Here is a 13,900-nt window from a genome sequence, read left to right as displayed (position 1 = left end):
GAGGAAGGGGCCAAAATTGAACCACAATGCTACAAAAAGCTAATTCCTGCTTACTTACTTTGTATCTGAATACTTTTTCACTATAAGTTTGAATTTAACATATCTTTGTTTATGCTTATGAATGCATATATTTCTGTTCATATTTATAAATACAAACTCAAAGGTCAATCAGTTTGTATTATTTGTGTTCATTTTAAGTGGATATATGCACTGCAAGTATATTAAATGACTACTAATATTACTTATTACTACTTGGTTTTTGTACTGATAAAAACGTCCATTGCTAAAGCTTTGGAGGCAGCAAAAGACAATTTGAGGTGCTTGTGTACTCAAACTGTATGCAGCCACAGTTAAAGTGGGGCATCACATTGTGTAATGGTGAATGTCCCAAATTAGACAATATTTTATATTTAGTTATATTGCAATCAGTAAAATTCAGCATGTCATAAATGTTCTTATATTCACTAACTAATAAGATCAAATATTTTTTCACTGGCACTTTGTTCTCAGTGTTTCTCTTTATCACTTACCCCCATCCTGGAACCTGTAGAAAATCATTTACATGGATATAGTGACTACAATCAGTGGGCTAACATATATGAGACAAGCTTGAGTGTAAAGTGTTATTGTCCAGGTCACCATGTGTTAAAACACTGCGACAGTAATTCAGGCACGAGGTGTAAAGTGTGCATTGGATCAACCTACACTGATGTCTCGAATGGTCTGATGGCATGTCTCAGCTGCACTGTGTGTGATGAAGGTGAAGACATGCTCATTCATTTCATGTAACTTAACATACCTCATACACTATAACACCTATAGAACAATATAGAATATCTTAATGTAATGTGTATTGTTTACTTTCCACAGGTAATGGATTAAGAGTAAAGCGTAAGTGTTTATACAATTCAGATGTACTCTGTGAGCCTTTGCCAGGATATTATTGTATAGAAACTCATGGCGAGAGCTGCAGAAAAGCCAGAGAGCACTCCACCTGCCTTCCTGGACAGCACATCTACCAGATCGGTTAGCATTTCAACATTATCTGTATATACCTGCTGTATAATTCCTCTATATTCAGTCAAATAGTTTTATTCAGTTTATTCATCAAATTAAGTCTCTTTCTTTACAGCAACATCTTTAACGGATACAGTATGTAAGGATTGCTCTGAGGAGACATATTCAGATGGTTCATTAATGCATTGTGAACCACTTACAAAGTGAGTATAACATGATTATCACATTTTCTGTATTGTGAACTGTAGTTCTAAATGCTGTGTAAATTATTTCTCTCCTTTACAGTTGTGACTCTTTGGGGCAGATAACAATCATAAAGGGAACAAAGTCGAGTGATGCAGTGTGCAGCCATAAACCAACTCCTTTGGGCCTCATCATTGGGATTTTGTTATCGATATTGTTGATTGTCATTTTAAGTGTTGGTTTTTTTTTATGGAAGAAAAAGAAACCTTTAACAGGCTGTAGGAATCATTTTCCCTGAGAAGAATATATACATTTTGTATATTTGTGTATATATACGGTCATTTCAGCATTAAGGGAAATTTTTGAGTATGAAAATTTGTAATATATATATATATATATATTATATTTTTATATTAATATATACACACACATACATATATATATATATATATATATATATATATATATATATATATATATATATATATATATATTTTGTTACTCTTTCACTTTCATTGAATAAGGGACATATTAAACAATTAGAAAAACCTATCGGGCCATCTCAGCATTATTATGTTATATTAAAATAAATTTACATTTTTCTATGTTATATCTCATTCTTACGTCAACCTTGTTATGGACATGTGGCTCTATGAAGAGAATATCTTGCAATGAAGTAGTAGCAAAAAAAAGCCTTTTATATCACTTTATTTGTCCCCAACTAACAAGTGATTTGCAAAAAAAATTCACTGATCAAAAGCTAATTTTCATGTAGTTATTGTATTAACACAAAAAGCACACATCGTGAACTTTTAATCTTTAGAGAAAATGGCATCAGATCTATTAGGATTTTAAAAAGAAATATGGTTAAAGTTTGCTTAATGTTCCTCTTCAATTTCTAATACCCAAGTATTCTTTTTTAATACTGGCAAAATATATTATTTTCCTAAATATTTGTAAATAACAGGGTTGACATTGTTGGGTTATATGGCATTAAATTAAGTAGTCAACAAAGTAGTCTTTTAATTTTCCTTTTAGTTTATTCTGATATGATATTGTAGTGTTTTAAAATATTCTCAGTTTAAACAGTTCTGACCAACAGAATGACATTTTTTGAATTCAAAACATTTATGGTGCCATCAACACTGACAACTGAGAAATTCTAAAGAAGCAAATTGTAAAGAACCTGCATAAGAAAAAAATCTGACAGTGTGTAGATATTTCATTAATAATTCACATTTCAAAAATGGAAATATTTCAAAGACTAAACAAATGTAACTATTTAAAATATTCCATACAACATTAATGCTTGAAATGTAAATTTTTTAATTTATGCATCAGGTGAAACATTTTACAAACATTCGAACATTTTTAAAATGTGATTCATTAAAAACTATAAATGTAAGACAAGTTAATAATTGAAAGGACATTAATTAGAAAACTGCAACATTATAACAAAATGTATTAAATATATTTTGGGTAACTGTTCTTCACTTCATATTTTTTCTTCTGAAATGTTGATCTTTACTTTTGTAGCTCAGACCATATGTCCCTATCAGCTTCCACATGGCGTGCAGTAACAGTAACAACCTTGGTGGTGGAATTAACCAAACACTGTCTTCATAGAGATACCATATCTTGTCTTCTCTTAATGGCCAGAAGAAGCGGTTTGCTCCTATACGGCGCAAACATTTCACTTGTGTGTAACCTTCTTCTGTAGCCATAATTATTCCAGGGTACAGATCTTCCTCATATTTTACAATGCACCATCTTCCAAGTACTTCTGGGCTATCAAATTTAATTCCTGATAGAGAGGAAGATGCTTTAGGCTTTTTGAAAGTGAACTCCTGTGTGTTGTAACAACTGCACTGGAGTACCTTTGCAATGGCACAAATGCAGCTCACATCACGATATATCAGCTTTGATGGGTGTGTTACAACTTGATGAATGCGCATTGTTGATGGAACAGATGGAATGTTGTCTGGCATGTTTTCAGTGGCCTCATTAATTGACTCACTCGTCACATAGAACAGTTTCACAGAGGTGTTACTCTTACCAAGAGCCTTGAAGAGTTCCGTTGCATTAGGTATATCATGCCCAGTGCTGAGCAGTTTATCTGCCATCCTCTTCAGCAACCTCCAACACCATCGGGTGCTCCCTTGCCATGACTGGCTTCAAAAAAGTTCCATGTCCCTGCCTTGAAGCCCTTTCTCTCCAGTGTGGTGCTGAACAAAAAGAAGTTGCCTTTTTGTCTGTACTGAGTACAGGGACCATCGCTAAAAGTGTAGTGTGGACACAGCTGGACACTTGCTCTTTATGTGGTTGAGGACTGGGTCAAGATGTCGCCATATTGCTGGAGGACCTTTCAGTCTGGATGGGGAGATCGAACAAAAACAAACTGGTTCAGCTTCTCCTCCTACATATAGTACACCTGTATGTAGTGTTGCCTGCTCATGAGAGCCACCAAAGTACACAGCTTGAATTTCTTTGCTGTACTTGCATGAATAGTTCTCAGAGAAGTCTATGCGCAGTATAGCTTCAGATGGCAAGAGATTCCTCTTGAGTTCTCAACAAAATGAGAACTGCTGCTTAATGTTGAATGAATGCTTTTTGAATTTTGCAAGCATGCAGTTGAACAGCTCAATGAGTTCATCCAGTATCATTCTGACGTCCTTCTTCAGAGTTCTAATGAAAAGTCCATCTTCTGTTCGCTCTGTGATCCATTGTGTCACAGAGACTCTGGTGGATCCCTCATAAATTTTCTTGATTGGGAAGGTTTTCAATCTGCATTCTTTACACTCTCCATACATGCAGGTTTTATTTGTTGTGTCACATGAGAGCTCTGCAGCAAGGCTTTCCAGGTTGGTGCCTGTTATGAGACGCATCTGGCAAAGCTTCTCTGTCACAAAACCTAAATTTCCATGCAGTTTACACATACAAGTGTCTCTGTCCGAGACTGTTGGATGCATGACCCAGAATGGACGGAGACACGAAAATAGAGTGTAAGAAATAGATACTTGTGCATTCTCGGCCAAAAATCTCTTGTGTAGATTTTTTTCCGAGTGTCTTGAAGGAACCGTTTCTGCTTCTTGCATTTCTTTTTTGTCACAGTTTGCTTTTTACCTGTTGTTACTCTGCTTACGTCGTCTCTCTCATAAAAAGCTAAGACACTGTTTTTAACCTCCTCATATGTACAGTGTTTTTTTGATCTTTTCCTTCCTACATACTTTTGCCTGCAACATATACATTAATTGTTTTAGAACTATCAAAAAAAGTCCTCTCTTTAACCTAAACAATAAAAGAAAGGTTTTTCAGAACACAGGTGAGATCTCTTGGAATCTGAATTTCAATTTAGGCACTGCTGTTAATGTTCAAGTGTATGTGTTCAATAGGAATTTTTTTCTCGTTAGCTGGTGGCAGTAAGGTCAATCAAACTGGTGTGGAGATGAAGGAATTTTGGAGTTGGATTAGTGGTCTGCAACAGTATTTCCCAGTCCTGTAGTCCTTGGGCAACTGCTGATCTGCAAAATTTTGTATTTTCCCTGATCTAACACATCTCGTTCAGCTGAAGCAGGGATTATTAGACACGTACATGGGAGCATTAGAAGTAGTGCTCTTAGGATCACAGCTCCTAGGACCATGTTCTACATGACAGTTTTTATACCTGGGATCTTAAGATATAGCAGATGATGTGATTTTCACTGATGAGCAGTGAGTGAGAATGACATCACCTAATACTTTCGTAAAGGCACAGACTGCAAGTTCATTGTTGCAATATGCACATTTGTTTAAGAAATCTCCTCAAAGTACTACTCAGATCCTGACCTTGAATGCCATGCCTGAACTTGCGTTAAATGGGTTCTCTCTGTTGCAGCTGAAGTAGCTATAGGTGCTATAGCTGCCTTCATACGACACTTCTGCTTGGCAGCTCTCCATCTTCCACGTTTTAGTCTCTGCTCTCTCTCACTCTCACTTCTTTTTCCCTTTCAACCTGTCCTGCCTCCATTTCTTTCTCTCTTTCTCTAAATACTGCTGCCTTCTCACAGGGTCAGCATCTCTCCTTGCCCTGTATTGTCTCTGCCTCTCTGCTGCTGTGACTGGTGCCATACCATTGAAATCTATAGACACTGAAATTAAATGCAAACATTTCTTTAATTATTTGAATAGAATGCAATTATGAATTCATTTTCTTAATTTACTGTGAATAAACTTAGGCTTTTTTGGTGAGCCAGCCATGGCTACAATGCATTAATGTCAACCCTGTTTTAGGATTAGCACGCTAAATCTGCAATAGCTAGCAATGTGGTGAAGCACATGGCGAGGCAGCCATGATTTTATTAACATTTTCATATATTTTTTAATTTTACAAATATTTTGTTGTTTTCTAACCCTAACCCTAGGTTCTGTTTGTCCCCATGTGTCAAATGTACAAAAACATGTTTTAAAAAAATTGACAGAAAAAGAGCTAACTTACTGTTCTTTGCACAGTACGCTTCTTTGTAATGAAATGAAGTCACTGCCTTAAAGTCATGTGACTTAAATCAACAGATTATCACTTCCTGTAGTTTTTTTCCCTCCATTTTAACAGGGTTGACAGGAAGTTGAGGACAAGTTTAAAATTATGCACTATTTATTAATTAAAATATGATTTTTAATCATTTTATGTAAAATTAAAACTTACATTTTTAACAGTGTTTTCATGTTTTAAATATTAGTTCATTTTAAGATGAAAATTGTTAGTTGTTTTCCATTGACTAAGCTCAGAGACATGCCATTTTACTGTTTGCAACTTTTGAAAGGATTTTTAATATATATAAAAAAATAATATCAAATATTGAATGTTTTTATTGATAAAGAATATGAAGAAATTGATTATGCAGCTGGCTGTATGTATTTGTAAACTATGTATGTTTTATTCATTAAAATGTCAAAGGGACAGAGATTGTCCTCAAATGCTGAAATGATCCATACGTGTGTGTACATTTTACAAGTTTTTACAGTTTTACATTTGTAAAAAAAAATTTTATGAAAAAGCTATTTTCAGTATATCTGTTTGAATAAAGAAGGTGCATCTGAACCACACAGTGCCAAAGGAAGTGATTTTTAAATAACAGTTCACTATTAACAAACAATATTGATGTGATATTGAACTTTGCCCACAACTGAAACTGGAATACCATGAAATTGCTTCTTTTAGTAGCATCAGCTACAACTAAATGTTTCAGATAACTGGAGATCAGTCTTTCAAGCATATTTCAGGGTTTTTAAGTGTGAAATGCCTGATTAAGGTCCTGCCACACCATCTAAATGGGGTTTAAGTCTGGACTTTGACTCCTAAAACCTTAATTTTGTTCATTCTGAAATGGATTTGCTCTTTTGCTTCAGATCACCGTATTGCTGCATAATCCAATTGCGCTTGAGCTTCAGCTCACTCGCTGATGAGCCGCCATGCTCCAGATCACTCGCTGATGACCTGAAGCAGCAAAGCATCCCCACACCATCACACTATACCAGTACTGGTATGATCTTCTTATTGTGGAATACTCAATTAGCTTTATGCCAGATGGAATGGGACCAGTCTTTCAAAAAGTTCCACTTTTGGCTCACCAGTCAAACATTATTCAACTCAACATTATCCTAGCCTTTATGTTCATCTTGGTTAACAGTGTTTTTGGCCTTGCAACTCTCCTATGGATATAATTTTTGGCCAGTCTCTTTCTAATAGTGGAATAACACTGAACGCTGGTGAACAAAGGCATGCAGGTCCTTATATGTTCGTCTGGGTTCTTTTGTGACTTCATGGAAGAGTAGATAATAGCTCTCACTGTGGCTTGCTGGAGTCCCAGAGCCTTAGAAACAGCTGTAGAAATTGTAACCTTTTCCAGACTGATATGAGGAAGGAAGTTACTGAAATATGTTTTCCAGAATTTCTTTTGATCGTGGCATATTGTACTGTTTCTCCACTTCACAGTCTACCTCATATGGAACATTCTGGTTAGTGATGTTTAGATTCAACAGGGCTGGCAGTAATCAAACCTCGTTCTAGTTTAATTGAACCCAGTTATCAATTAAATCTGATAAACTGGTTGACTGAGTACCTGAGGTGGCAATTAGTTTTTCACACAGGAATGGTTGCTATTGGAAAACTATATTTTGTGTTTATGCAGGCTGTCTTTGTATTCAATTTTGTTTGAAAATATAAAACCGTTAAGTATGACAAATATGCAAAAATACAGATTTTAAATAATAATTTCATTGATTGAAGGAAAAAAAGTCATCCAATTTTTGGTCCTGTGTGAAAAGGTAATTACATAAAGGATAAATTACATTATGTACATTAATCCAGATAAATTACACTATACACTTTAATCTGGATAAATTACATTATACAATTTAATCTGGATAAATTACATTATACAATTTAATCCGGATAAATTACAATATACACTTTCATCTGGATAAATTACATTATATAAATTAATCCAAATAAATTAACTTATACACTTCAATCTGGATAAATTACATTATATAAATTAATCCGGATAAATTACATTATACACTTTAATCTGGATAAATTACATTATACAATTTAATCTGGATAAATTACATTATACAATTTAATCCGGATAAATTACAATATACACTTTCATCTGGATAAATTACATTATATAAATTAATCCAAATAAATTACCTTATACACTTCAATCTGGATAAATTACATTATATAAATTAATCCGGATAAATTACATTATACACTTTAATCTGGATAAATTACATTATATAAATTAGTCCGGATAAATAACATTATACACATTAATCCGGATAAATTTGAAAACGCATCTTTTTCTCTAGGTTTTGGCATTCCGTCCACACTGAGGCGGTGTTTTTGTCCAGTGAAAACGGAGCTTTTCGAAAACGCTCTCCCAAGTGGATAAATCTGTTCTATCCGTTTCCACGTTGTTGTAGTGTGGACTGAGAAAAAGGAGATGTTCAAAAACAACATTTTTAGTCACGTGACTCAGTCATAACGCACTCAAAACAAACAAGATGGTGGACGTTGTTGTACTGCAGTTGTTGTGCCTGCTATCCAGTTTGATAGCATTGTTAAGGATTAATGTCACTCTGTACAGCCTTCAGACTGCATTTTTAAATAATCCCCCAACACACACACACAGACACTCACACACACACTCACTGCTCCTCACTGAGTTCCTCACAGCAGTCTGTAGCGCGCTGAAGGATTAGATCCACTACGTTCTCCATGTTATAACACGCACGCACCATAGTAGGTTTCAACAACGTCACGAACTTTTAATCATGCACGCGCAAATGTATTTCGACAGAGAAGTGGCAGAAAAATGATGGTTTGATTAACGGGAGAAACAGTATGTCGCTAAATAACTCATTTCAGGTTAGAGTTTAGGGTTACAACATCCAGTACGTAGTGGATCTAATCCAATACGTCATCACGCTACAGGCTGCAGTGAGGATACACTCCGCTTCAGTGAGGACGAACAGGTTTTAGAAAACGTTTGAAAACGAAAATGCCGTTTTCAGATCTATCCGATTAATGCGGACGACGGTACAGGCGCGCGCGCGCTCCCGAGAGGGGGCGGGGTTGGACAGCAGGTGATGCAAAACAGTGAACAACACCGGATCACGTGAACTATTCTTGTATTGGACAAAAACATTCACGATAATTGGATAAAATTCACAGTAAGTGAACTTCAACGTTACCAGTAGTTTCTGCTGCTTGGTCTTTATATACCGTTTATACGTCGTGTGTTCTTGTTCATTTCAGATCAGATTTCTTGTTGGTTTCACTTTCGCATATATATAGTAGCTTTCGAATGGTGTGTGCAAAAAGCTTAACATATTGTACAATATTGTTATTCATAACCATTCTTATTCATAAAGACAACCAGCTACAGGTTTTCCCTCAATAACTGACTTAATATTCTGAGAATACGAAGATTTCTGTGGAGACGTGTAAGAGCAAGGACAGCTGAGGGACCGTCTACAAATTACGTTACGCTTCGTTTTACGTAAAATCTTTAAGACAGGCAAGGAAATAATCCTGGCAAAACGAACCTTTCTGAAGCAAAACCATGAAATGCAGCTCCTAGTGGATGCAACAGTGGGCAAATCTGTGCATTCCAATGCTTTGAAATGCTTTTTATTTTCAAACAATTAAGTCAACTGGTAAAAATTAAGTAATGTTGTGTTACTTAGATCTTACACATCATTAATACAAATTTCTTATTTAAAAAAATAACAGCCTTATTTGTTGATATGAGTTCATTTTTCCCAAACTTCAGGACACCCATTTTCTTTTTCGGTTCCACAACTACAGAGTAATCACTGTTTCACTAATCGCTGTAACTAACTTGAACCACAGTTTCCTTGAATGACCTTTGATCTCAAATAAATCAAGCACCAATACAGTGTTTCAAAGCAAAGGTTTTGTTCCTTTGACACACACCTCAGAGCTTCAGTATCAAGTGTAAAATCACTACATGGTAATGAAGTGTATACTAAGAAATGAATTTGATTATATATATATATCCTGATGCAGTGAGCATGTACCTGAATTTCATTTTACAACATGAAACTTACATTCGAAAGATGGGTAAATTGTATTTACTGTATTATTTGTATCTATTGGAACATGTTTGTATTAATGCTGAGATTTATAGATAGTACAGGAAATTGGTCTTGCAAAGAATGTATATATAAACAAAAGCCTCCCATGAAACAGGCTATCATACACAGACTTTATGATTTTATAATCATATTCCGAAACAAATTCAGTCTTATCCACATGGGGCTGGTGTGGCTGCAGGCTTTCATTCCAGCCAAGCAGGAATCATACCTGAGTCCAATTGTTTAATCAGTTCATCTTGGTCTCCAATCAACTATCAAGTGTGTCTCCTATTTGGCTGGAATGACAGCCAGCAGCCACAATGGCCCTTTGTGGATAAGATTGAAGACCCCTTCCCTAGGTGGTCAATTATACAAAATCAAATTAGTACTGGGCACCATCATTAGACTTTACAGTTCTTACTGTTGACCATTTAACTGTGCCTAAATTTTAAAGAATTAAAAAAAAGCTTCTAAACAGCGTAAAGGTTCAAAAACACTGTTCCAAAACAGCTTGTATAATATTGTGTTCCCTCTCCAGAATTGACTACACCTCTCACTTTATTTAACGTATTACTGAAATTTAATGAATTTTTATTTGAAACATGATATTGCGCCCAAACAAGTCATACAATATTGTACACATTGTGTAGAGTTTAGCACACATCTCACTCTGATGAAATTAACTGTTAGTAAATTTTGTTAAATTTTTATTTGCAAAAAAATTCAATAGCTTCTAAACGGTTAAATGTATTGCTCCAAAACAAATTGTTCAATATTATGCAATATATTGGATAATATTCTCTAGAAAATAATGCACCTCTCACTTTTGAGAGTTTAACTGTTGCAGAATTTTAATGAATTTTTAATATTAAAAAAGTATATAAAAACTTTTCATAGTAATCTGAATTTAGTCTTGATGTTTACTTGTAGTGTTTCAGTGATACAACTTTGATACGTGAGTTTAATGAGTGGTAATATTAGCTGAATAATTTTTTAAGGCTAGTTAATGTCAGCAAATGTAGGCTGTGATAATCACCTCAAAATCAGAGCTAATATGTCATTATGTATATAAATGCACTAAAGTATAATCAGACTTCAGATACACATATTGCATCTTATTTTTGTCTTTTTCAGGTTTACGTTAGCACACAATGTTTATGCTAATGAGTTTCAGTAATGTCAAACATACGATGGCAACCATGCGATTACGTGACATCATATGTTTAACATTACTGAATCTTATTATTGTAACGTGCTGCAAAGCGTGCAACAGTGCTGAGTATGAAATTGATGGAGAATGCTGTCTGATGTGCACTCCTGGTATGCTACTTTATTTTTATTACTTAATTATTGAATATTTTTTAAAAGGAAACATTGTTTCTGACTGAGTTAACTGCAAATACAATAAATGAACCTTTCTCAAGTAGGGCATGTTCCTGTATCAACATCCTTTTGTCTCTGGAACAAAGATTGTTTTCAGCCAGTCACATCCTTGTGATGTCATGAGTTTGTGCTCTAGACATGAAAGCTACAGTGTAGTTTTGTGTTTCATCAAATTACACAAAATTGCAACTATTATTTAGATTTAATTCTTCAATAAAACTAATTGTAAGTGAACTTCAAAGTTGTCGATCACATCCTATTTTCACTGAAAGGCTAAAAACATGCTACACGTTCACATCTCAGTTTGCTTTAAAACTTGCTTTAGATTCTCAGACATGAAAACTATAGGGTGTAGTTTTGCATTTCATTAAGTTAAAAAAAGCAATTTTTTTTTTGCTTAACTTGATGAAACATTGAGCATTTAGCTGCTGTTGGCCTTTCAGGCTCAAAGGTGCCCTTATAGAAATTTGTATGAGTATCAGTTAATGAACTTACATATAGAGATAGGGTGTGGTCTCTCTTTGCAGATCAAAAGCTCTTACCTGAGCAGCTTTTGTATCAGTATATAAACTCTGGAGATGAGGAGGTTTGCCATTGCTGTAGCTTTGAAGGAAGAAAAATTTGAACTGATTGTGTGACTTGACTGAATGCAACCACAGTTAAAGTGAAGCATCACGCTGCGTATTTGAGTTATTTTGCAACATTGGAATATTGAAAAATATTTTATTGCTACAGTGAAAAATTTTTTATTTAACAAGACATAAATCTCCTTATATTTGATCATGTACAAGACAAAATATTTTTTTTCACCTACACTTTTTCCTCCATGTTTGTTTTTCTCACTTACCCCCAACCTGCGACATGATTGAAAGGCAGGTAAAAAGAGCTTGACAGCACTTGACACTTTTTTTAATTTTATTTTTCAACTTCATTTGTTTCACTTTGACCAAAAGTAGCTTTTGATTTAAACAAACAAAAAAAAAACACCAAAGTGTGAAAGCACCCTTCTCTCACAGAATGATTTACAACATGTTTTTGAGGAAATGTAAAACTAGCTACACATGGATAATAATTACTAAGAGAGCTTGTTATGGGCAATTTAAGTTAGGATGATTAGGAGGAGTAGGAAGCACATGCTGATGACATACCAATGATCGGTTCAAAGAAATATTGTTTCAGGAACATGCTATTCCTTCTTGCAAACACCATGTTCACTGTAGAAAATCATTTACATGGATATAGTGACTACAATCATTGGGCTAACGTATATGAGACAAGCTTGAGCATAAAGTGTTATTGTCCAGGTCACCATGTGTTAAAACACTGCGACAGTAATTCAGCCACGAACTGTAGTGTGTGCACTGGATCAACCTACACTGATGTCCCGAACGGTCTGATGGCATGTCTCACCTGCACTGTGTGTGATGAAGGTGAAGACGTGCTCATTCATTTCATGTAACTTAAAATACCTCTTATACAGTATAACACCTATAGAACAATATAGAATATCTTAATGTAATGTGTATTGTTTTCTTTCCACAGGTAATGGATTAAGAGTAAAGCGTAAGTGTTTATACAATTCAGATGCACTCTGTGAGCCTTTGCCAGGATATTATTGTATAGAAACTCATGGTGAGAGCTGCAGAAAAGCCAGAGAGCACTCCACCTGCCTTCCTGGACAGCACATCTACCAGATCGGTTAGCGTTTCAACATTATCTGTATATACCTGCTGTCATTTAATTCAAATTCCTCTATATTCAGTCAAATAGTTTTATTCAGTTTATTCATCAAATTAAGTCTCTTTCTTTACAGGAACATCTTTAACGGATACAGTATGTAAGGATTGCTCTGAGGAGACATATTCAGATGGTTCTTTAATGCATTGTGAACCACATACAAAGTGAGTATAACATGATTATCACATTTTCTGTATTGTGAACTGTATTTCTAAATGCTGTGTAAATTATTTCTCTCCTTTACAGTTGTGAGTCTTTGGGGCAGATAACAATCACACAGGGAACAAAGTCGAGTGATGCAGTGTGCAGCCATAAACCAACTCATCTGGGCCTCATCATTGGGATTTTGTTGTCACTGCTATTGTTGATTGTCATTTTAAGTGTTTTATCGTGGACGAAAAAGAAAGCTTTAACAGGCTGTAGAAATAATTTATACTGAGATGACTGTATACTGATTTTATACAGTGTATTTGTGTATGTGTATATACATATGTGTACAATTTGTACAATATTTTACAAAGTTTTACATTTGTAAAAAAGGTTTTAATGTAAAAAGCTATTTTCAGTATATCTGTTTGAATAAAGTGGGTGCATCTAAACCACACAGTGCCAAAGGAAGTTATTTTAAATAACAGTTCACTATTAACAAACAATAAAGAAGTGATATTGAACTTTGCCCACAACTGAAACTGGAATACCATGAAATTGCACAAAGCATTGTTTGTATAGATGATATTGTATAGAATATCATCTATACAACCCCCTTAAACACACTTGATGTGCATGCTCACATGCTTTACATCCTTGCTTCTCTGTATTTCTTTTTAAATCACATGACAGTGGTAGAGATTACTAGGAAGGTTGTTAGGGCTATTATTTAGTTAGCATAGTTTGAAATGAAACTAAATAACAAATATAAATATAGTAAATAATATAT

At 34.7% G+C, this 13,900-nt stretch overlaps 2 protein-coding genes across 4 annotated transcripts in view; both read left to right on the top strand.

The window, feature by feature from the left end:
- LOC128318688 (tumor necrosis factor receptor superfamily member 14-like) overlaps positions 1-1,624 on the top strand; it is an 8,052-nt gene extending 6,428 nt beyond the window's left edge. For both annotated transcript variants that reach the window (XM_053235862.1, XM_053235861.1), the window contains exons 3-6: positions 635-760; positions 871-1,026; positions 1,133-1,220; positions 1,303-1,624. In XM_053235862.1, coding sequence (XP_053091837.1) covers positions 635-760; positions 871-1,026; positions 1,133-1,220; positions 1,303-1,498 — 566 coding nt within the window. In that variant the 3' untranslated portion in view covers positions 1,499-1,624. The remainder of the gene's footprint in view (positions 1-634; positions 761-870; positions 1,027-1,132; positions 1,221-1,302) is intronic.
- A 5,519-nt stretch (positions 1,625-7,143) lies between these two features.
- On the top strand, positions 7,144-13,568 carry LOC117597796 (tumor necrosis factor receptor superfamily member 14). 2 transcript variants are annotated; one of them, XM_034306430.2, is made up of 6 exons: positions 7,144-7,503; positions 10,978-11,163; positions 12,531-12,656; positions 12,769-12,924; positions 13,040-13,127; positions 13,210-13,568. In XM_034306430.2, exons 2-6 carry the CDS (start codon positions 10,995-10,997, stop codon positions 13,400-13,402), a joined length of 732 nt encoding a protein of 243 aa, XP_034162321.2. In that variant the 5' UTR covers positions 7,144-7,503; positions 10,978-10,994; the 3' UTR covers positions 13,403-13,568. The 2 variants fall into 2 exon arrangements, with proteins under 2 accessions (XP_034162321.2, XP_034162320.2); XM_034306429.2 differs by lacking the exon at positions 7,144-7,503 and adding an exon at positions 8,429-8,916.
- Positions 13,569-13,900: the final 332 nt, after the last annotated feature.

Source organism: Pangasianodon hypophthalmus, chromosome 8 (assembly GCF_027358585.1).
Source record: "Pangasianodon hypophthalmus isolate fPanHyp1 chromosome 8, fPanHyp1.pri, whole genome shotgun sequence".
NCBI lineage: Eukaryota > Metazoa > Chordata > Actinopteri > Siluriformes > Pangasiidae > Pangasianodon > Pangasianodon hypophthalmus.
The sequence above is the reverse complement of the archived record's forward strand: the minus strand, read 5'-3'. Positions and strand labels throughout refer to the sequence as shown.